At 38.2% G+C, this 24127-nt stretch overlaps 1 protein-coding gene across 2 annotated transcripts; it reads left to right on the plus strand.

The window, feature by feature from the left end:
- On the plus strand, positions 1-23580 carry LOC137286535 (nuclear receptor subfamily 2 group E member 1-like). 2 transcript variants are annotated; one of them, XM_067818454.1, is made up of 8 exons: positions 1-193; positions 6636-6717; positions 8268-8286; positions 12770-12905; positions 18293-18555; positions 19243-19474; positions 20096-20245; positions 20577-23580. In XM_067818454.1, the coding sequence occupies exons 1-8, from the start codon at positions 169-171 to the stop codon at positions 20843-20845; spliced, it is 1176 nt and encodes a 391-aa protein (XP_067674555.1). In that variant the 5' UTR covers positions 1-168; the 3' UTR covers positions 20846-23580. The 2 variants fall into 2 exon arrangements, with proteins under 2 accessions (XP_067674555.1, XP_067674556.1); XM_067818455.1 differs by having other exon boundaries at positions 3-193; positions 18293-18519.
- The last annotated feature ends 547 nt before the right edge of the window (positions 23581-24127 follow it).

The raw sequence follows: 24127 nt of genomic DNA on the forward strand, positions 1-24127 counted from the left end.
AGACGAGGCAAGTGAGAGAAGCACCAAATGGTGCTTGTTCGTCTCGCGCTCCTACTGCTCTGTGATTGGCTGGCATAGAGCTCGGGTCAAAGTGGGATTTATCTGTTCTGCGACAACTTCAACACGGAGTAGACTACGCCAAGTGATAGCACAGGAGAGTGGATTAAGATGAATCGACCCTCGGGAACTTCCAGTAAGTGTTTGGTGTATATATGTAGATAACAAGTCTTTTCTTAACACGCGTTAAACAGACACTCGAGGAGGATCACTTCCGTCTTCGTAACATTGTGTAATTGTAGCGATTTGTTACTACCGATGGAAATGTTTATTTTCATCCGTGAGTTGCCAAAGCAATAACATTCTCAAAACATAAAACGGGGACTCTTAATGAAGATTTAAGGTATTTATTATAATATCATATACAAATATATTTTGTGTCATGAATCAAAGTACTATTGTTGGTAATGTTTTTGTTTAAAATCAATGTTCATATTCTTTACTCGTTTATGGTGTATATATCATACACGGTATGATATATTTATATATATTCATATGGAAAATGTGTTCCATACTTCTATTACTATTACTACTTTTAATAATATACTATAACATACTGCAGATATAAATTTTAGGAGCACTATAAATACATGTAGTTGACACTTGAATACAATATCATATGAAATTACGGCATGATTAAATTTACCAGCCCACCATAAAGAGTGTTAGCATGTTCAAGTTAATATCTAGGAGGATACTACATTGTGTTTATAAGTGATTAGGTTCTGAAGGCAACACATTATGTCTCAAGTTATATATTCCTGTCTTTGTTTACGATATTGACTGTTGAAGATTCCTAGGTCGATGACAAGTACATGACACAACCCTTATCTCAACCTTGTCAGCTTATTTATGCTACAGAACAAATCTCGTAGCTGTAGTCTTTAAAATGACTTCTGAATAATATATTGAAGCAATTATTGACTCGCGGTTATTTGGTAAATGCACGAAGAACAAATTTCCGTTGATGTATAGGACGAGTTGACTTGTAACCGGGTGTCGCTGGGTGGGACGTGGACTTGGAGACGCTGTACTGGTGAAAAGGCGTGATAAATTAAGGGACTATCCTACTTTGTGATACACGTACTATAGCAATCCTCAAGTGTTTTAATCACGATATCGTTGGGGTAAATTAAAGTGTGATAAACTCCACGTCACTAGCCTTCATGCAGACAGTGAGAATGAGATCTGGGAACACTGTTACAGTATGTATGTATCTTAAAATATCATGTACCTTGTACACCTGTCTAAAATTGAATTTTAGAAATGTTTGTGGAGGGTAGTTTGAATACAAGCATAAATTATGTCTCATACCAAACCAATGCCTTTGAACGGGTTATTTTTATGAAAATATATATATATATATAGTCGAACAGCTTTAGGAACATTTAGAGTTTCCAAACAAAGGCCTATACAGGACGCTTTTTATATATTAGGTTCTAAAATTATCACTTTGATCATGTTGTGTAACTGTTATCTATTTCATTCAAACTCCATTCAATACAACATATATTTAATTTCAGCTGTATATGTTTAACTATTGCACTCATTTGCAAAAAATACTTGTACTGACAGAGGCATCACCATGATTGATCCCGAGCCTCTACGTTCTTGACATAAAGTCTGGTAAACCAATGAGTGATTCAATTGATTTGTGTACATGCCTGAATCAATTTAAAAAGAATTCAGTATAATCATTACCAAAATGAAAAGGTAAAATAATCAACAGCAGGTAATAACATTAATAATAACATTAACATACTCCATGGATAGCAACAATAAGAAAACATGATAAAAATCAAAATACTACATATATTAATAACTGTTTTTGATATTCCATGAATACAAATGTGTTTCCAGAATATTGGAAACATATTCACTGCACAATAAACAGTTACAGTTCGATTATGACAGGATATCCTATATTGCATTTGTGAAAGAAATCAGTTTGGTTTGAAAACAAAAGGAAAACAGTCACACCATCTCATTTATAGTCACATCACTAAGTGTAGTATGTACTGTTGTCGGCATGTTGTCTGTTTCATTCGCTCTGTTCCAGCAGTTGCTGATATATATTTTTTTTAAAAAAGAAAAACATTTATCGCACTTGCGATTTACAATATAATTCCCAAAGAACAGGAAATACCATGCCCTCCAAGTTAATCGTGTTTAGCCTTGTATGTGATCCTTGTGAAACGGAGTGACCGACAATAAAGTCCTCTGGTTTAATCTGGACGGGCACTTGGGTCCAAATCCTTCACTGCAAGTGTTCCAAAGCTTTTGATACAAGTGCCAAATGATGTGGTATCATCTTCAGCGCCGTGGTCAGACGGTCTCTATCAGAAGCTGGCTTGATCTCCCTGTCAAATAGACCCTAACTTTACTTGTTCGAGTTCGCTCTCCTTATCCTTCCAATGTTTGAATGTTCTTTACGAGAAAAACATTGCTCATCCCTAATAGGCCTAGAATGCCAGAGGGAAAGCATCTTCCCTACACTTGTCGCGGTATGAGATGCGGATTCTGCAAACTGACTCGAGATATGACAAGGATAAACACATTCGAAGGCGCTGGGCACTGCGTCTTATACTTAAGCATACAGTTGACGTTGTAGCAGGTTCGCGGCAGAGGCTACAGGCGAACCTTAAACCCTGGACGGATTTTCTAGCATTAAACTAAGCATACCAAGCAAACATCAAGTCAGATTCGGACAGTGGATCAAATTGAAATTCATGGCAATTTTTTACAGCATAACCAGTTTGAATATGCAAAATGTCTTTCAGCAAACTGGGAAAATTATCTCCTTAGCTAAATGATCAAGATCAAATGAGATCATTTTAGTGCGTGTCGTTTTGTCGTACTTGAAATATTATGTCACTACAAACCATTTTTCAGTGAGCATGATTTTAACGATAAATTGATTTTGCTGCATTGTATTTCAGTCCATTTTGTTTTCTATAGCATACTATCCCTCGTGAAAATGTAATTTGTGTAAGTACTAAATTGCTAATTCAAATCTATTGAAAATCACTTCTTTCACAATAAATGCATTCTTCGTTATATCAACAATACAGCATAACTTACCTGTTATGATTATCGAACATAATCCCCCTTATGATTTATATCATGTAAACAAAAAATACAACATAAGGTATGCCAGACACATTATCATGTGAACTAATCAGTTACATTTTTTTTATGATGATCGAACATAATCTTCCTTATGATTTTATATCATGTAAACAAAAAATACAACATAAGGTATGTCAGACACATTATCATGTGAACTAATCAGTTACATTTTTTTCTCATAAATATTCAATTTATACCATGAAATGCTTAAACCATTGAAATATGCATGGTCTTAACTTTTTATACCTGTGTGTTATCGTATTGCATTATTTTTGGGTTGTGATTAATTTTTCGTCGAGTTACATTATGACTACATGGTGTGAGTCGTATAAGCAATGCCCGTATCACGTGCATGTATGGGAAATCAGGGTAGCTGCTAGATTACGAGATTATCCCTGCACTTGAGCCCGCTATTGATTGTTAAGTGTCACCGTGTTGCTGGGACTTACTTAATCATTTCAACATTCATCTAATCTCGTAATCAAGTCTCACCGCCTTAGGAATACACTCTCCCAATTGATTCCATTGCGAGTTAATTTCACGGGACTCCTCACTCGGCGAAACTTTTAATGACACAAGTTTATTGTATGAATGAAAGTTTATAAGGCAATGCTTTGACATACCGCGTTACTTCCTTACTACGGGGTAGCGTCACGTGTTCTTTAGATTAGCGCGGATTATCCGATAAAGGATGAGGTATTACCGAAGGATATTGCACATACACGCGTGTGGTATTGCTAGCTATATTGCCCGATACTATCTACGTGACGACTGGTTTCATAAAACTCTGTCAAAACCTCCTCATTAAAAAGTTAATAAAATATTTTTATGGAAAGCAGTATAAAGCGGATATTAGTAACATCGTCATGTATCGGGGCTACCATGAGGTGTCTTGTGTATGTGCAGTTAATGAGTCTCTGAATCATTCTGAAAGTATTCAACTGATATAAACCATCGCTTATAAAAAATGTTATCAGTGTAACAAAGTTTTCCTTTAAGGTTAGTAACAATGCTGAAATTCAAAGTTTCATTACAAATTAATGCAATAATATGATAATGTATGCTTCAAGAAACAATTATGAATCACCATGAACATATTTTGTTGGCACCTACACACTTCATTTAACTATCTATTGTAGAATGATGATAACTTTATGGATACACTATTTCTTTATTGTGTGAAACAATAGATTCTAATGTCTTTTTCAGGCATGTTGATGGTTGTGATTGATCTCTGTCTAATGTACTTTAAACACGGGGTAGAGGTTTCCTTTACCATTTCATTAAAAGTTCAAAGAAATACATTGATGAAGAAAAGATTCATTAATACCATGTAATTTTCATTTTCAAACAGTCATTTTAGAGGGACCATGTGCTATTTCAGTTATCCCAAAGCCATAATAATATCTCGCTAATGTTAGACATACCAGGACGGACAAGACAGACCACAAAATTCTATACTTTAGAAAGACCACAGAAAAATTAAAAAACAGCTGCACTTTTCCTCGCGTTTTGCATCTCCACGTTACAACAGCTACATTCATGTTGTTTTTTCAACATCACCTTCCGTTTTTAAATTATTGCACATGTACAATCCGTCAATAATAATTATTTTTGCTCAATCGGCTGAAAACTGATCTGTTTTGAACATTTTTCGATAGATATACAGAGCTGAAGCATGGATATATTTTTGTATTGGTTCAAAGCTCTACACGACATCTCTCTCTCTGGAACCAGATAATGAGTGCCTTCTAGCGCGTTATTGTGAGTGCACTGTTTATATTTGCTGTAATTTCTAAACTCTGGACGGTCGCTACTCTGTTCTAATCGTTTTCACTGTACAACTTTCCACTTTCGTTTACCAATATAACAAACTGTTCAATTATCCCCATAACAAGATGACGGAGCATGCAGGGACATAATGGCTATAATATTGACATTCCTAGCTAAATGAAACGAAGTCGGAACCCGTGTTTGCAGTATTCATTTGCCTGGCTAAAACTTTCATTATAATCTTCATCATACTCCCTTTATGACTAAGTCATTCTGCTTTTCCCATGTACTGTTGTAACAAAGGAATATGGCAGATACTGTTCTGGAAAGTCGGACATTAAATGATTCCTCTACAATAATCATTTGTGTGTTTAAGATATCAATGGATGCAGTACTATCTCATATCTGCCAATCTTCGGCATTTTTTTCCATCAGGGAAGACAAGTCGGAGAGATAATTGCTACCGTTGGGTGTGAATGAGCTCGGTGTGTTTGTCTGAATATTGATTTTTAATTGGAAGCCTGTTGACTTGGATGCGACAAGTTAACATTCGAATCTGCCTGATGGTTTGCAAAGAACGGGCTTCTTTGATTTAGTTGTTTGTACATTAGCGTACCATGCGGCGGGCACAATGCGCCTTTTATTACGAATCGGATGCTCACGACTCTCTCGGCGATTGTTCTAGACAGTCAATATGCAGACACTGTTGGGAAATCAAGCTTGTTGTTTCTGGGGTATCGATTTGGAACATTCATCTGGAGTCCACCGGCAAACACTGATGAAAAGTCGGGACAGGGGAACACATACGCATACCTGTGTTGTCTGATGGGAGGAAGATTTCTATCTGATCATTTGTCAACACCTGTAGGACTCCCGGAATCCTCTTAAGTTTATACCCTGCTTAGGTTCTCGCTTCGACAGTCCTGACTGCACAGCGGTATATCAGCTTCTCGTATCATTTCGACATAATTTGGAAAATCTGGTCGTTATTAGATAACTGGTCATTACGCTCCGATCATTATCTAACCACGAGGCTGGTGTAACAGTGGACACTTCATACTGACCACCTATTGTCTGGCCACAAGGCTGACTGTTTAGGGTTGAAATGCGACCACGAGAAGGTAACCCAACGTTTCACGCTTTGGTGGACACCTTACGCTTTCTTTGCTTGTCAACATAAGTGAGGGCTTCATTATTCTGTTATGTGACGCCATGGCTTCTATTGGAGATACGCGGTTTCGTAATCTTCACTTCACTTTCACTGAACTGTTCCAAATTGCTGGTCGCTTTTTGTTCCCCGTACTGAGCAAGCAGTGGGAAAACCCGCATCTCTCTCACTGACCGTGGGGAGATAGACAGTACATCTCACCCGGGGGCACTAATCATGGAACGCTACTCTCATACCCGTAATTACATATATGCTACCTGTAGAGACTTATCTGTGTCGCTATTGGAAAGCAACAGGCTGAAAAAACAGCTACCTTTCCAAGGCTACAAGACTCCAAGTATATATCAAGCCTAATTATATTCATGTTAAAATGACAACAGTTTAACTTACACTCGACCTTTTATGATATACCTCAAACTTCTATGATCACGAAAAATGCTATAACTGGAAATATCAGTTGGAAGTTTATTTGAATTATTATGATGACATGTGTTTTGTTTCAATTCAGGTCGTATTCTTGTGGACATACCTTGTAAGGTCTGTCAAGATCACTCGTCAGGAAAGCACTACGGAATCTATGCTTGTGATGGGTAAGGATGAATGAATATTCATACATTACACGTAAAAGTTACTTCTTTTCATTTATTTATTTATTTATTTATTTATTTATTTATTTATTTATTTATTTATTTATTTATTTATTTATTTAACAGAAAAAGACGGAGTGATGCATATCACTCATGGTTATATATCTGATATCGAAAGACAGTCGAATGAGATTCTCCATTTATCTTACTAATGATCAAATCATTAATTGTAGTACAAATAGTGTCCAAATGTTTCTCCTTTAAAGCATCTCAAAGTTGAAAGCGAATATTACATGACATCAAAAAGCGAGTCACAATACAGATTTATCTATTTATCCAATACACTGTCAGTCCAATAATCCTTCACTGCGGCCGAAATAATGACGGTGTATGTCAAATGGTTCCATATGTTGTACCTAGTTATGTTAGCAGTACACGGTGGAATATTGGATGTATTGGCTGGCTTCCACGTAAACTATCGTTGCAGTCAGGCCCCGTACCAGCTTGCACAGGTATCGGTGTTTAGTTGCATTAAATTAGCCCAGCCAGGCTAATATAGGTCTTCGATATTGTTCGCGAGCTGACATTGTCAGTTGATCACAGCTCTTAATTATTGTTCTAGGATGGCTCCTACATCTGATTATATTTTGAAATGCAAGGATAAATCATAGCTGTCTAAGGTTATTTTAATTCATTTTTCCTCTGAAACAGAATACCTAAAGCGTATCTAAAATCATTTTCAAATTTTGATTTATGGAAAGTAATTTTGTTCTCATTCACTAATTGGCTTTGTTGATATTGAAATTCTAGCCTTTTCCCCACTTATGATTATCTTTCAACGTATTTGCTTTCGACAAATATTGGCATAAATCATGACCTTTTTGTTTGTGTTAATGGTATTAGCTTTCAAGTTTAATCGTCGGTACAAAGTATCAGTGAAATAAACACAGATTACAGTGAAATAGTACAACAACGCCACCCGTCAAAATGGAGATTATGAACAATATCTGAGAGTAAAAAGCATCTGCTGCATAATTCAATATTCCGATTAATACATTATAAAGAAACATTGCCACCAGATGTAAAGTTTAACTGACAATGTAATTCCTTCTTGTGATAGTAGTAACATAAACGTTACTCTTTATTCTGCTTTTAATATATAATATTTTCTAATACATGTACTTCTTTGACATGTAAAATGCATGCAAGTTCGCATAAAGTTATACTAATTCTTTCAATCTTAATATGCCTGACACAGGAAAAAAACAACGAAATAATGCACACTTGTCGTCCACACACATTACAACTCAACAATTCTTCTCCAATGAAAAGTTGTCAATGTTAAATGCCGTTGGGCATCGTCAATAATTTCATGTTTAATTAATCAAATTGTAAGGTAATCAACATCCTTCGTGTTACATTACTTCATCAACATTTGATAAAAAAAGGCCCATATTTTCAACCATTACTTACAAAAGTTTCTAAATATATAATATTTTATCATGTTCTATGTAGACAAACCTCACTAATGCTTTTTAAATCTTCCTTTCCAGCTGTGCAGGGTTCTTTAAGGTGAGTTTCAAATGTCTTCGTTACTTAGACCGCCCTTTTAACATACATATTTGTCCGCCTTTGAGTCAAAGTTAAAAGGGACGCAACTTTTCTCCAGGCAAAGTAACCCGTATAGTTTCCGCTTGCATCCCACAAAGACAATCAATTCCCATCATCCTCCTCCCCTCCCCCACTTGTCACCCCATTCCGCCACCCCAGCCGTGATGACAGTCATATGAGGGGGGCATTTGTTGACGAGCACATCGCACGGTCCGCAAGCTGAAGTCGTCCCCCAGTGCTACGTGTTCTTTGACTCCAGCTTCAGCGTTGGCAACCTGTCTATCCGGATCAAGTATTAACCCCCGTGTTTACTAGAACAAAAGTCTTCCGATTAGAAAGTTTAACATTTTCTTACCCAAACCCACCCGTAGCGGCTCGGCACGCTAACATCAAAGGACAAGGTTTACGTCCTCGTAGCTACCGATGTTTCGAACAATATTTAGTTTATACGACAGTCCCCTATAGGGCTGGCACGGGATTTCCTGATATCCCCGGCTCGCAAAATTAAACCAAAAGGTAAAAACTTAACGCAAACCTTGTAAAAATTTGTCGATAAAGCGTAGAAGTGGAGGACTTGAATGTCAATAGCACAACTACGGTGGGGCACGTTGGATTGCGGAGGACGGGGGGACACTACATAGCATAGATTGCCAATACTGAGATAAAGTGAGAGCCGCAAAAGTCAGGTTTGCTTATGGCTTGTGATTCTGTTGAAGTTACAGAGACAAACCAACGGCAAAAACTCGCAACATTTCTGAAACAGCTCTCACAGCTCTTCTCAGGAAGATTACGATGATTTGCAAACTTGAGTATTTACCCAAAGCCCCTAAGATCAAAACTTGTCAAAGATTTGTTGATCAAAAGCTTTAGAAGTTGTGACTTTAGCGATTGCTTTGAAATGATTGATTTGACCACACGGCACGAGATCACGGCGTGACCCTGCGAGATCTCACTTCACAGGGCTGAGTTGCGTCATTGGAGAGTGGACAGCCTCAAATAAACTGCAAATTTCTGGATCTTGCGGTTTACCCTTTCCGACCTTAGTATTCAAACAAAACATGCATGTTCGAGTCTCGCGAGGTCCTCTACGTCTCGTACAGAACGTGATTTCCTACATCCGGGTAATGACAAATGAAACGTACGTGTATTTGCTAACCCCTTTCATTGACAAATATCAACTTTCCATTTTCCTGAGATCGGACAAAGACACATATACTTTTAAGTATGTTATTCACTTTAGATTACTTAGATTACTAAGTTAGATTACTATTACGGTACCTGTTGTCTTGACGTTAAGACGTTAATAATAGCTTTACATTCATTTTCGACATAATACATGTTGTTTATGGGCACTTTCTGCAAAAGCGTACGTGGCAATTTCGCAAATTATTTAAAATGATTAAATGTCCTCTTCCTAAATAAATTTAAACATGTGGAAAGCGAAAAGAGGCTTTTTATCGTAGATTTGTTACATGACCATGTCATCATGGTTACAGGTCTGTTTCCCAGTATGGTAAATAACCTGGTGGCGGTCAATACTGTTCTGCTGACGCTGTGCTATAAATAGCCATCCAATGAGAACTACACTGCTGAACAAAATAAACTACGTGCTCAGTTATATTTAAATGGGATTTGGGTGGTGACGTCACTTCCGAAGACTATCATTGCGAATGGGCCACTGGTATTTGTCATGGCCGAGGATGGACATGTACAAAGAAAGGTCCTAACAAAATGGAAAACAAATGGCGAATTATCCTGTTAGTAAATATTAACAATGATACACAGAGCCAAATTAAACGTTAAGCGCTTTGTCAACAAATGGGCAATTTCGTAGGTATTAATCGTTAGTAACACGAGTGAAGTCTTCTAAGACTTGGGGCGGAGTGTTTAAAGCGTTCACTCGTCATGCTAAAGACCCAGGTTCGATTCCCTACATGGTTAAAATTATGTGAAGCCCATTCCTTGTGTTCCCGCCATGACATTGCTGGAATATTGCAAAAAGCGGCGCAAAAGCATACCCAATCACCCTGTCAAGACTTCATTGGGACAGCTGGTGGGTGCATTAAATTGCATACAACAAGTTGCACTGAGTGAAATCATCTTTAGCCTATTAAAGTAATTGTGCATGAAGATCATTGTATGGGTCATTCCGAGGTAGGGCACACATAGTACAATTATGTTATTAGAACACATGATTGCGAATGCCGAGCGAACGCTTACCATCAGGTTAATATTTACCACAGTAACACATACAGATGTCCTCAGTCAGTGGGACGTTTAAATGTAACCGTTTCAGTTCTGTCTTACATCGAAGCGGGATGGCTTGTGTCCGTCTCACAGCGGGTGATCAATACCTTGACTGGCATTGTCTATCTGTTACGTAGGCGTCATAGTTTCCGTCGATAACACGAACACTTCTCCATACAAAAGTCTACAGCGACGACTGCTCATAATAGACAGAAACGTATATACCGTATACAAGCTGTTTGTTTGATCTCCTGTTGATATCATTGACGGAAAGTTCCTAATTTCACGACTGGTTGAGATAACGGAAAAACATATTTTTAATTCACTAGAGAAAATAAATACCTAAAGACGAAACCGCTTAAATTAGCCAAGTGTATCTGTGTTTTCGTAATTACTTTTTGTACAAATATTTATTTATTTTTGTGTATTTAATTTTTGTGACTCGCTGGCGTGAAACTAGTTTTTATGACATGGTAGATCATGTAAACCATGTTTACACACATGGCAGGTCCTGTAAACCAGCTCTTATTACATAGTAAATCCTGTAAACCACCTTCTATATCTTGGTAGATCCTGTAAACCTGGTTTTATTACATTGTAGATCATGTAAACCAGGTTTACATACATAGAAGGTCCTTTAAACAGGCTGTTATTACATGGTATATCATGTAAACCAGCATTTATTTCATGGTAGATCCTGTAAACCTGGTTTTATTACATGGTAGGTAAAATATTTATGATCGATGACTGTTTTCTGAAATGATTGTAACAAGACGTCTATTTGTACATGGAAATATCAGTTTTGTGGCGGCGGGACAGAATAACTTTAACTAGGTGTTGATTATGAGATACGTGTCAGAAGTTAAAAGCCAACATGAATTCGTTTTCAGCAATATTTTTGTAACAGGTGAGAATCGGGTAGTTTATAGTCGATATATTGTTAAGTACGGCGATAAACAACAAACATACCAGAACGTGCGACGAATGCCTGCCGCGTCACGTGACGTGGGTGTCATATATATTCGACTTTCTTGGTCTAAGTGACTACTGTGCAAACTCCTATGGTCTTTGGTGTGTCTAGCAAACTCTTTCAAAGTCTAGACTTCGTTACCACCCCTCTCATTATACAATATTTTGTCCTCATTCAACTTTGTCATATATGTCCGTCAAGGCCCGTTGTCGTATTCAATTTCAGTTAGGTTACATGGACTAAGATTAGACGTTTCGTATATGTTGTAGTAAGTGAGTACGCGAGTCTGGTTTTTCATTGTATTTGAAATGTCATGGCTGGGACAGGTAAAAAATAGCGTTACAAATTGTGACCATGTTAATGAATTGCCAGTATTTGATTTTTTTGTTCGAAAAACATCCAAACACGGTGTATTCTGTTATAACCCATAAAAATCGAACTGTGGATATTATATAAGGTGGCCCTTATATTCCAGACTTTCAACTACGGTTATATCGAACTCAAAACGAACACGAGGTCTATTACATTTCACTGCTACCATAGTCCGTCTGAAGTAAGTCCCCATGGTCTCTAGTATGGTGATCTATCATCAGCCCGTGTTTTATATGGTATTGTCTGATTCAGTTACTAGAATGTTTTACTTTTCCATACTAGTTTTATATCCATATCTCTAATACCCTAGTATTTTACTGTCCATCGTGACAGGTTTTATTCTTCAAAATGTTTTCATTTTTCTTATAAAAATTGTTTTCGTCACGATATGGCGGAGATATTGCCGATGTGGCGTTAAAATATTACCTCACTCACTCGCATCTGAAGTACCGTTACAAGCGTTGTTATTAACGCTGTTTACATTTGGAAATGCACAGTCATACTCGTTTGCTAAACAGCTGGGTTCGATTCTCAGTTTGGTTTAGGAGCTCATTCTTTCATCATTCGTCGTAATGGTGGGCATAAGCTTAGAGTTGGCTAAACACCATAAAGTAATTTATATAAGGTGGCCTAATGGTTAAGGCGCCCGTTTATCACGCTGAAGGTCCGAGATTTCGTATGCACATGTGTGCAATGTGAAACCTGTTTCTGTGATATTGGTGAAATATGGCTAAAACTAGCATTAAACCACTAAACTCACTCACTCCTTTCGTGTACAATTCGGCATCAAAACACGTTTACCAATCGTGTGTTTTGTTTTTCACACTGACAAAGTGAATTTGTGTTTTCCTCCAGCGTTCAATTCGTCGGAACCGCCAATACATTTGCAAATCGAGAGGACAAGGGAATTGTCCCGTGGATAAAACTCACCGCAATCAGTGTCGGGCGTGTCGTCTTAAGAAGTGCATTGAGGCCGGCATGAACAAAGATGGTAAGTAAACTTTGTGGCGTTGTCTTCTCCACAAGCTGTCACTTAAACACGAATAATGTGTTTTATTTCTTCAGAAAACTATCATTGGTTTTTACTGAGAGCGAGCATGTTGCAGATGAGTATGATGGTGGCTTGGAAAGGAGGGGGCGTGGTTTGTTTACTTTCTCTAGTGGAGTTCCCTCCCTATAAAGACCACTGATGAATGTGCCCCTCTTTTCTTCTTGCATATGACTCGGGGCTTCTACTTTCAAATGATGCTTTTTGCAGCTTTACACATTCTATGACCTTTTATTTGACATCAATCGTGGTTTTGTTCTGGAGTTTGTTTGATTTTCAGCTTATAATAACCCCCTTTTGCCTTTGGAAATATTTCAATAAATAGTCATTGTCTGGTTTGGACTCTGTATTTTTCGGCATTGAAGCAATCAATTTTCGTAATTGTGGTACGTTGACGCGTTCCGTCTTTTCATATCTCCCAACAGTCGTTAGTTCACACAGACAAATAGTTCAAATAGCCAAGAACAATCCAGCCAGTTGGTAACTGTTTGATTGTCTTAGTGTAGCATAAATAATATGACTGACCGAAATAATAACTTAAAACTAAAAAAATTGACCCCATTCACATTGTATCGAAAGGGGCCATTAGTGGTTCCCTCTCGACCAATCCGTATTGTTAATGTTTGGATTGGCTGAGAATGCCAAAAACGAAAAACAGCAACTAAATCAATACCTATTGACAATGGGGAATCATTTCTTTCCTTACAAATGTCACGTTTGTGATGATTTCTAATTATGGGAACATAACAATTGTCATGCTTGACAAATTTCGTTTTAACCTTACCTATAATTATAAGTGGCTATCAAGTACAGTACTACTACTGCTGCATTTATAACTATGGAAAAAAATAAGGTGATATTTCAGTTTCAAACATTTGCAACAGCTTGCAAAGCTTTTGGGAGTCAATGTATATTAGCAACAATCCCTCAGTTCCAGTTCCGTTACTGAACAATACGCATGAACAGCGGCGTCAGCTTAAGGTTCGGGTTTTAGAGGACGTCATTAATTTGCACGCGCGTGGGTTTTCTACAATCACCCTTTGTGTTTTCACCCTGTCACCTCTGGCCGAGCTTATATGAATATATTATGGTAAAAAGTGTTGTTTTTTTAAGTTTCCATATTTTAATGTTCCTTTGAGGACAGCGACATTGCATTGTTTAATACGTCCAAACAAGGGTTGATAAAAATAGCACTTTCTCCAAATAGAATAGAAATATACACAAATCAAAATTCTACCGAATTAAGTTCCTTGGTTACTTTTATTCTTTAACGTAACATTTTTTGTTACTTGAAAATAAATACATATGATTACATATTAATATATGTACAGACTGAAATTATCTGTGGTTATCTTCAATAAAAATATATGTTGTTTGGACCTACATAACAAAGTCGAGCATCCCTAAATATTTCCTTGTTGATATCACGATAAATGTTTTAAAATAATGTATCAAGATGTATGGATGTTTCGAGACTATGCTACGCTTGGTGAGGTGAGCCTGAATAATGGAAAGAAAACAGAAATCAAAGCTATATAATTTTAGGAAAGTTTTTTGAACTTACAATAGAACCCCTATTAAGAAACTCCACTGATGAAAGAGTACACAGTGACATGTTGATGATATTTTCAAAATAAAATAACCACAACCCCGATCCCCACCTCAATCAAAACACACACACACAGCATACTTCAGTTGCAAGGCAGAATATAATGCAGTCAAATTCTTCATTACAACGGTTTACAATTTTCCATCGCAATACGTATCACACCCTGCGTTAACATTTGTTTAAAACATCAAAATCAAACGTGAGCAATTAAAATCATAAATCAAGAAAATATGTCAAAAGATTTAATAATGAAAGCCTAATCGCTTTCAGCAATTCAAACACAGGCATTAAATCTAAATTAAACGTCAGTTAATATCTGCAGATTAACCATTTCGACACAAAACGAGAGGTCCCCACTCGAGACATCCACTCCCGTGAGATCGAGTTTCCCATGAGCACGGACGCTGTGGTTTGTCTAGCCGAAAAGCGGGGTGTTCCTCATAATTTAGTGATAATACGGCGATCAGCGAGTAACAACTTTTAATGAGCCACTCGAATTTGATGAGTCGATCGTCAACACTGAGACGCAAGGCGAGAAAACTCGCCATGAGCAGCCGCTGAGAGACACGCCTGTACGTGGACGAATAATTGACTCGGAAAGCACACGTACAAATAGAGTCGAGGCAACCAAACACGGAGGACTGGGCGAAACACTCCGATTGTAACCCGATGAGAAATGCGCTCAACGATTTGATTAGGCAATTACCGGCGTCATTGTATGACGCGGAACCTCTGAATAGCTGGTCACGTACCTAAGCTGTCCTTGTGTAATTATACTCAGGGGGCAGGGGCTCATAATCCGGGGGGTGGGGCCCTCATGGCCAAAAATCTGTCAGTTTTATGAAACATTTGTTTTGATCTTAGAAACATTTGTTACGTTCAACGAGGGTCGGACATAGTTGGGCATTGTAATGCGTTGTATTAACGCGTCTGAAATACCTGACATGTTCACAGACACTGCTGTCAATCCTGCCTAAGATAACACTGACTCTAGCGTATGTTTAGAGCTTTGTTAATTAAGTTCGCGAACATCTCCCAAAATGTCACCGTTTAAGGTGTTTGGAGCCAGGAACTATTTCTTTTCAAAAGAACCATTTCTGAAATTCCTGAAACTGATTAAATTCCGCTCATGGTGTTGGACTATCCTTTTCAGCATCTTTCTGGTTACTTCACAAATGATAACTTTACATTCCATCGTCTTACAGTGAAAATCTGTCTGTATTTCGTTGTTTTTTTTACGTCTTGGGCTCTCCTGCGTAGACTGATTGGCACAGCGAATTTCCCATGTTTGGACGCGACGACTGAAATTAATCAAGAGTTGCGCCGATCATATTCGCAAATTCATATTCTTTTCCATGTTACTTATTTAATTCCAAAGAGTTTCATGACAAGTTGTTATTGAATTCCAAGATAGGTGACACCTCAGTGTGTCTTTAATGTTTCATGACATCGTTCTTTGGCCTGAAATTTGTAAAGTAAATACTTTATTCACATTATAAAATATCAATTAAGCTCTGAAAATGACAAATATTTGTTTAACACCAAATATAGGCACGTCAAGTTTTAAACAATACATAATAGAAAGGATTTAACACGTTTAACACTTTGTGTGGAATTAAATAAATGAGCCATTCTGATCAAATATTCGTATGTACCAGCAAGGAAACAGATTCATTCTGAGAAAAAAACCCAGTTCAGCTGTGTTCTGATAGACCAGCAAAACCCGAGAAGAAAATCAATTTAAGAGAGACATTTTGTCAAGGACATTTTACAGCCTCAATAGAATAGGCTCAAGCCTTGCGATAGAAAGACAGCTAGGTAGGGTGAGGGTCCTGAGAGAAAGTATTGTGATTGCTTTGTCACTGTGGCTTCGTTCTCTCCCACCTGTCTAAATACGCGGCATAAACCCAATAGTCCAGAATATCTCTCAATTTCCAGGTTTGCAAGTAATGTACACATGACGTTCTCAGTTGGTCCTCTTCTTACTCCAAAGCTAAAATAGTCCTATCATCCGGCCAGACCAACACAGAGGACTTTTGTTCGGTAGTCTATTGAAAAGTTATACTTTGTGAAGGCGGGTATGCGATGGGTTTGACCTCCACGGATGTGTGTTTAACCAGCTCGTGAACACGTAGCGAGGTGGTCTTCTCACACAGAAAGACCCACAGAAGAACTTTTGATTTTCCTGAATACGATATATGCTATGATTTGTTTAAAGCCCACTCGCGTTAGCACCTCTTTGGGGATTTGTGGCCGATGAAAAGGACAAGGTGAGGCACTCTTCAGAAGCCACGAAGGCAAACATGGATTTCAACCACATATCTGCCAGACAACAAATCCGTGCCTGCGTTCAGAACCCTTCCCACCTGACTCAAAGACTTAGTAAAAGTCTTCTGCTTGACACCTGTAGGAGTCAATATTTTTTTGTCAGGTCGTGAGGTGCTGGCATATTTGCTGATGATGACAAGTGTCTTTGCCTTCATCCATTTAATTGCCTGTTGCACACCTACATCTGTGACACCGATAGAACCCACAGAAAGTCGAGTTTTCTCGATACACTGAACAAGAAGCCACCCCCGACTTGTCTAACCTTCCCCTCAAGCTCTACCCGTCTGTGATCAAATACGAAAGTTGTTTTGATAATGACACATTCAGACGCCTTGTGCGGCGAACCCTTCAAAATAATGTCATTCTCAGCATACCATCGTGCTCTTGATAAATATTAAGACGCTAAAGATATATTCAGATTTGAGAAAAGGACTTTCCTGAAGTCTAACGAGTATTTGACTTCTATTCACTTACGCACGGGGAAAGGTGTGTGCAGCATCCCTCTAGAAGAGCCTCATCCTACAGGGTTTGGTACTTAAGCAAGAGGGAGGTGAAACAGAACGACAACTTGACTATAATGTGTTTATTCAATCCTGTCTTATACGCTATTCGCGTTAAGTGGCATCACGCTAACAATACTCGTGGGATTGTGCAAGGGATTTCATGGAATTTGCAATGTCTTTGAAGTGTTCGAATATTTATAAACATTTAACTGATTGTCTGGTGGAATGCGGCACATATGGTATAGCCAATCGAACGACTAATTTGTACATAATGATAAGTCTATGAAATAATTATATTCTTTGCATATTTACGTTTCGAAAGGTGTTGAAATTCGTGTCGACATGTTCATTATCCTTTTACCTTCTTTACTCATGAATGCAGTCATGTCAAAGGTATCAGTAGAACACTATCTAGCAGAATACGAGACTGTGTTACTATTTCATCGCTATATTAGAAATCATGGATTTGCATAGCGTGAAGCAAATTTGATTGGGCTTTCACTGCCAAATCACTAAAGGCTTTAATCTCTGGTTAACTGGATGTCCGAGCTAACAACATTCCAGTCCCTTTGTTGTCTCACACAATCATGATGTCTATCAGTTAAAAAATACGTAGAATACACAATACAAAGTCACATTTTTACATGATCCGGGTTTGATTCCCTACTTCTGAACAATGCGTTGATCATGCTGTCAAATGTATATGACTGCTCACTCACTTTGTAATTTAGTTTCCTAATATATTTCGATTAGCATCACAGACATTACCTCGCATTATTCTGTTTTCTTTATATTGAGATATTTTTTTGCTCAGTATAAAGCTTTTATCGTGTTTTCATTTCGCATTTCCTTAGTTTTATATCTGTAAATGTTGTTTTCTTTCTCTACAGCCGTTCAGCACGAGCGAGGTCCTCGTAACTCTACCATCCGCCGCCAGGTTGCAATGTATTTGAAAGAAACCAATGAGTTGGGGACGGTACTAGCTGCTAATCCCTACCGCTCCCCGTTCCTTCCCGCCTACGTTGGCTACGAACACGTCAACGACGGTATCACTGTGTCAGCCGTCGACCCACCCCCCACCACTACCCCCGGGGTGATAATGCAACCTGTGCCAAAGGTGGGTACAGATGTATCTACCATCAAACCCAATCAGGTGCGACATTGTATACTGACTATTTTCCTTTTCTGTTAAACATGTTTTAAGACAATAAAGTCAAACGGGTGGAAACTGCAATTGATTAGGACTAATCGTAGTGTTATACAAATAAGTAAGCATTCATTAATTAATATTATCATTGCTATGCAACATAAAGTGAATATTATGAGATTACATACAAAGTTATTTTTTCGCTAATAGTAACAACATTTTGATGTAAAGATCAAAATTTGTAAAAAATCAAAATATTATATGTGACACTTCCATTGTACAAACTGATAAAACTTATTAAATCTTCCATAAGCCTCTTGGTCGCTGGTCTTGAAGGCAGTTTATGTCGTTTTATTTGTTCTGTGTGTACCATTAAAACAACTGAACGAATAGATTAGGTGACTTTGAAGATGATGATAAATCATGTCTCAAGATATCGTTTGTCAATGATCACCGACAGCCTACTTATCTTTCACACTTTTGACGTTTCCTTGACAAGAGTCAGTTCAAAGTTAAAAAAACAACAAATTGTTAATTTTGGCAAGTTTGTGAAGTATTTCTTTATATTTTTTTGCAAGGCCATATGTTCTATGGTTATATCTGCTCCGATCGTACACACAGAATCATCAGACATGAAAATGTCGTAAAGATAAGGAGATAATACTTAACTAATCCACCCGATATCTATTTCAGTATCCACACGAGATGATGCAGGCTTATTTCTCTAACCCGGAAGCTGTGTGCGAGGCGGCGGCGAGATTGTTGTTCATGGGGGTAAAGTGGGCCAAGTCGGTGCCAGCCTTCCTTAGTCTGCCCTTCAGGGACCAGGTGATTCTCCTGGAAGAGAGCTGGAGGGAACTGTTTGTACTAGGAGCTGCACAGTTCCAGATTCCTCTTGATGCAGGACCTCTTCTGTCCGCTGCAGGTTAGTCTGGTGGGACATCATTGACGGTGGACCTGTAGAGTGATGTGATATCTCTAACTTACGACTCGCCATATAGTCCGAACTATCCTTATTCATTTATTTATTTATTTATTTATTTATTTTTGGCACAACTGGATCAACTGTTTTTCTGTTTGGTGAAAATACTAGTTCTTTGAAAGCCGGCATTGGTTATATTATTTTCTTAAAACGAATTGTTTATGTAATTGTCTAAAGCATATCTATAATTTGCATGGTGAAGCCAATGTTAGGTGATAGTTTCGAATGTACATAAACCTGAACGTTGATTTTGAAACATATAAACAATGTTTTCAAATGAAGTTACTAACATTTTAAAAATGAGGTTTGATTAAATACGCTATTCTGTATATTTTCTCAACATTTGCTTGTAATTTGTAGGATAAGTCATTGTTCTGTGATGGTTTCCAAAGTACCTAGATCTGAAAAGCAAAGATATCTCTTCACACCAATATTACGTCTCTCATGTAAGAGCGACAGAACACCATGGACAAAGAAAGATTATCCAGATATGAAATTGTGTGACCAGTACACACTTGACGGACCAGTACACTATTTACAGAAACATTTCAACTCATATTACAGGTTTCACATCCGATCACACTCAACCAGACAAAGTCGTCAGCCTCATGACTGAAATCCGTGGCCTCCAAGACGTCATTGCCAAGTTCAAGGCTATACAAGTCGATCCAACAGAGTACGCATGTCTAAAAGGGATTGTCTTATTTAAATCAGGTAAGAAATCACGTGGTGTTCATGATGCATTCATTCAGCACCAGTGGCTAGCTTGCATGAGCGAGCGAGTGAGTCTAGAGTCGTTTGAGAAGCCAAGCTTCAAACCATTCTTAGGAAAATATGAATTCGATTTGAGAATTGTATGTTGAATTCACATTGTGGCAATGTGTCTGGAGTATTGATAAAACTACCATCTATTTCCTGACATGCTCCCTGATTGTTCTTTATCTTTAAGTATCATTTCTGTCCGTCATGGTAACTTGTCTGTTTGTTGCTAGACATCCAATCACTACAGACTCCACATCCTCATTAATGTCCTTTCACATTGCAGTATTTCCAAGCAATAACACCGAGATGAAGACCCTACGAGAGTTTCACACAGTAGCCACACTCCAGGATCAGGCACAGCTCACCCTTAACCATTACATACGAACAGCCTACCCAACACAGCCATTCCGTTTTGGCAAACTGTTATTGCTTCTCCCATCACTCAGGTCCGTTTCGCCTATTACAATTGAAGAGGTGTTCTTCAGGAAAACGATAGGACAAATTCCCATAGAACGACTCTTGGTCGACATGTTTAAATCAAGTGACTTTTGACTGCATGGTTGTGACTAGTATTAAAGGTGAAGGCTGGTTGATGCAAGTATCCATCCAGTCGAGCAGGTCAAGGTCGTGGCCTCGTGAACGCCTATGCTTCAGAAAATGCAGGAAACAAGACCACGAACCTGTCAAGTTCAATGTCAAGGACACGTCAGCACTCCCTAGACAATATCAACACAAAAGGTTGGGTGTTATCCATGCACCGATGAAAAGGTTGATGCGCAGACGAAACTGCATAAAAGGGAGATAACCCGTAGCCACCAAGATGCGACATGAACTACTTGAGCCGATGCTGTCCCAACAGTGCTGATCCAAGCAAACTTGGCACATCCGGACAGTTGCAAGGTATCTACATACCTACATACACATGCTGTGGGTGCCAGCATAGCGTTGAATATGCAATACCTTGTCTGGGTGCCGTTTTCTATCATCTGTGATTATTGTTGCAACAGACGTTATTAATTCTGATGCAACGTCGAAGCTACCTCTGTATTCCAATTAGTGTTGTAGTTGTTTCATGCAGAGAATTGTTAACCGTGAAAGATCTGATACACTTTGTAGATAAGCGTGAAGCAGGAATCTCCTATTTCAAATATTTCCTTTTTATAATATGTGTTGGATCTGATGTATTTTATCCTCAGCCCTCGCGGCTCTAAAGATATAGTCCATGCACCATTACACTCAGCAGCAGGTAATTCTGTCGTCTATAAAGCATGCTAGTCTTAACTTATAGTTCAATATAGTGTTACGAGTTCGTGTACACACATTTAACAGGCTTGTCACCCTTGTCGTTTGAATTTAGCGAACATTACCTCTCGGGTGATCGGTAGTTGCTCACTGTCGGATTGTGTTGCGCGAGTTTGTAAGGATTATCTTTCTTCGGCGGCGATCTCGACACCTCTGACACAATATCGCCAGGGAAAAGCTGTCGACACCTTTCACCGTTCGGTTTGGGAAGCGTCCGGTTTCATTGTCCCCTGAGTGGCTGTATGCTTTCCTGGCGTTGGACGGGTACCTGACCCCCTTGTGCGTGCCGGGAAAGGGGGGCCACGCTGGACTTGTAACACCGCTGTGAAACTCAATCTTTATCCTGAAACCAGAGACCCCCGTGACCATGACAAAAAGTCAATTTTTCCTTTGATATCCTTTTCCGACGGAACGAAGATCGTGTAGGAATCTTAATACTTACGCTGACTTGTGTAATGCAGCCTGTTCTAGAACAATTTGAACTCAAATCACAAAGAAAAGATTTCTCACAAAGCTAATACCAGGCCCTTATAGGGGGAATACAAATGAAAGGCATATATCGCATAGCCTGTAATGCCCGTTTGCTTGTTCACCTGGTGGGACACATTCTCGTGTGCAATTCTCTACGTTTACTCAACACAAGAGACATTGGCGACTGAACTGTTAACTCCTAATGCTCTGATTGTTCTCAAATACATGTTGACTGAGGCCAAGTGCATCATTTAGTGCTAGAAATAAACAAGCATTGGTCCATTTTCTCAAAACTATTAAATACATTTACACATGAAAAGTGATTAAGGGATCAACCATCATTTAATGCCGTGGGACTGGGATTTCTTTTCGATGGAGACTATTTGTCTGTCATTGTTTCCATACATACACTTTTCCTCTGAAAGAAACTGCGAAACTTTGGGTTTTTGTAAACTCGTCTTTATATTTTAACACCCAGGACGTCCAGTGAACGATTAAGAACATTTTTGTAAATCCCGAGATATTTAATCCCGAGTACTTTTACTGCAGGATGAGGAAAGTGGTATTTAAAAAAACTCGCCCCATAACTAATTTCCAAATAACATCAGTTCGTCAAACCCAGGATGTTTAGCTATGAACATTTATTCAATATCTTTATCTGCCCTACAGTCTATTATCGAATCTTTGAAGTAGTTGTTGATTTGTTGGTGCAAAGAAAAGTAAAAGTATATTAGTGCTGAGTTTTCTTTATTTTTATATTTGATTTGTGCTTCCATATCTTCAGTGTTTACCCTGTTTAGTACATTTATCTCTGTAAAACGGATTGTTATGTTTATTTATTAGCTTTATGATCACCATTACTAGGAATTCCATGTCCATTTGATAAATATAATGTCATTGGAAATTCTGTCTATATGTTTCTTGAATGAATAGCCAAATCAACTCTCGGTTTGTGTCATATTCAGCCTATTAATTAATTCCTAATCAAATTTGCATTTCCTTTTTTCATTAGGGAAGTCCTGTTTTGGAAAATCCAATTTTGCCTGTGGACTTACTACGGGACGGGACTTACATATTTTTCAATAAATTTACAATTCTTACAATTCCAGAAATGCGTTTTATGACACTAGGCTTAAAACAATATTTATCTTTGTAAGGTACTTAAACGTCGCCACATATTTGAGATTATATTTTATGGCTTCTATATAATGACAAGTGCAACGTTCAATTGGATCAAAATATTATAGAATTTTATTAAACTTTATTGAGATTGAGAGCAACTTTCATAAAATTGCTGAATAAAACAATGGCACTGTTTGCTCAGCCTTACCAACATTGCCGCTGTGACAGACCCTATGCTCTATTTCTTCTCTATCACACAATGTATGGAAATGTTTACTCCACTTCCTATTGAGTGCAATACATTTCTTCACGCACACGTCAGCATCTCTGACTCAGCACCATTGCAGATGTTTAACTATGATGTATGATGTAATAAATGATGAATATACCTTCAGTTATTATTTGTTATTTTGGGGTCTCTAGCTGAATATTCAAAAGGATGGGACGATGGGTGGCCTATTGGTGGAGGTGTTTGCTCGTCACGAAGTGCCGGTTTGATTCTATAAGTGGGTACGCGTGTGATTCTTACTGTCTCCACACTTCCTTCTGTTGGATCAGGTGCGCTGACTTCGTTAACACATGTCATCGGTTCCCAGTCGCGCAGACCGATACTCTTCCTGTTGATCACGGGATTGTCTGGACTTGATTATTTACAGACCTCCGCAACATAGCTGGAATATTGCTGAGTGTGGTGTAAAACTAAACTCATTCACGTCGTCTTACGACAGACGTATTATTAAAACCTTAATAGCGTAGCGCCGCCATATAGCTGGAATATTGCTTAGTACGGCGTAAAACTAAACTCACTCACTCACTTAATAGCGTAGTGTGGTGGATGTACGACGTAAAGTGACGTACAATACCAGTATGAGAGACTGTAAACCAAATTAGTGACTTACGCCGGACGTAGCACGGGGGAGTTACTCTAGACCAACAATG

This window comes from Haliotis asinina, chromosome 6 (assembly GCF_037392515.1).
Source record: "Haliotis asinina isolate JCU_RB_2024 chromosome 6, JCU_Hal_asi_v2, whole genome shotgun sequence".
NCBI lineage: Eukaryota > Metazoa > Mollusca > Gastropoda > Lepetellida > Haliotidae > Haliotis > Haliotis asinina.

What these genes read in the sequence shown, in the direction of transcription:
- LOC137286535 (XM_067818454.1), top strand. Translation starts at nt 169, where the DNA reads ATGAATCGACCCTCGGGAACTTCCA. An exon ending in GGCCGGCATGAACAAAGATG is followed by an intron (nt 12,906 to 18,292) that starts GTAAGTAAACTT and finishes CTTTCTCTACAG; the next exon opens with CCGTTCAGCACGAGCGAGGT. An exon ending in ACCTCTTCTGTCCGCTGCAG is followed by an intron (nt 19,475 to 20,095) that starts GTTAGTCTGGTG and finishes CTCATATTACAG; the next exon opens with GTTTCACATCCGATCACACT.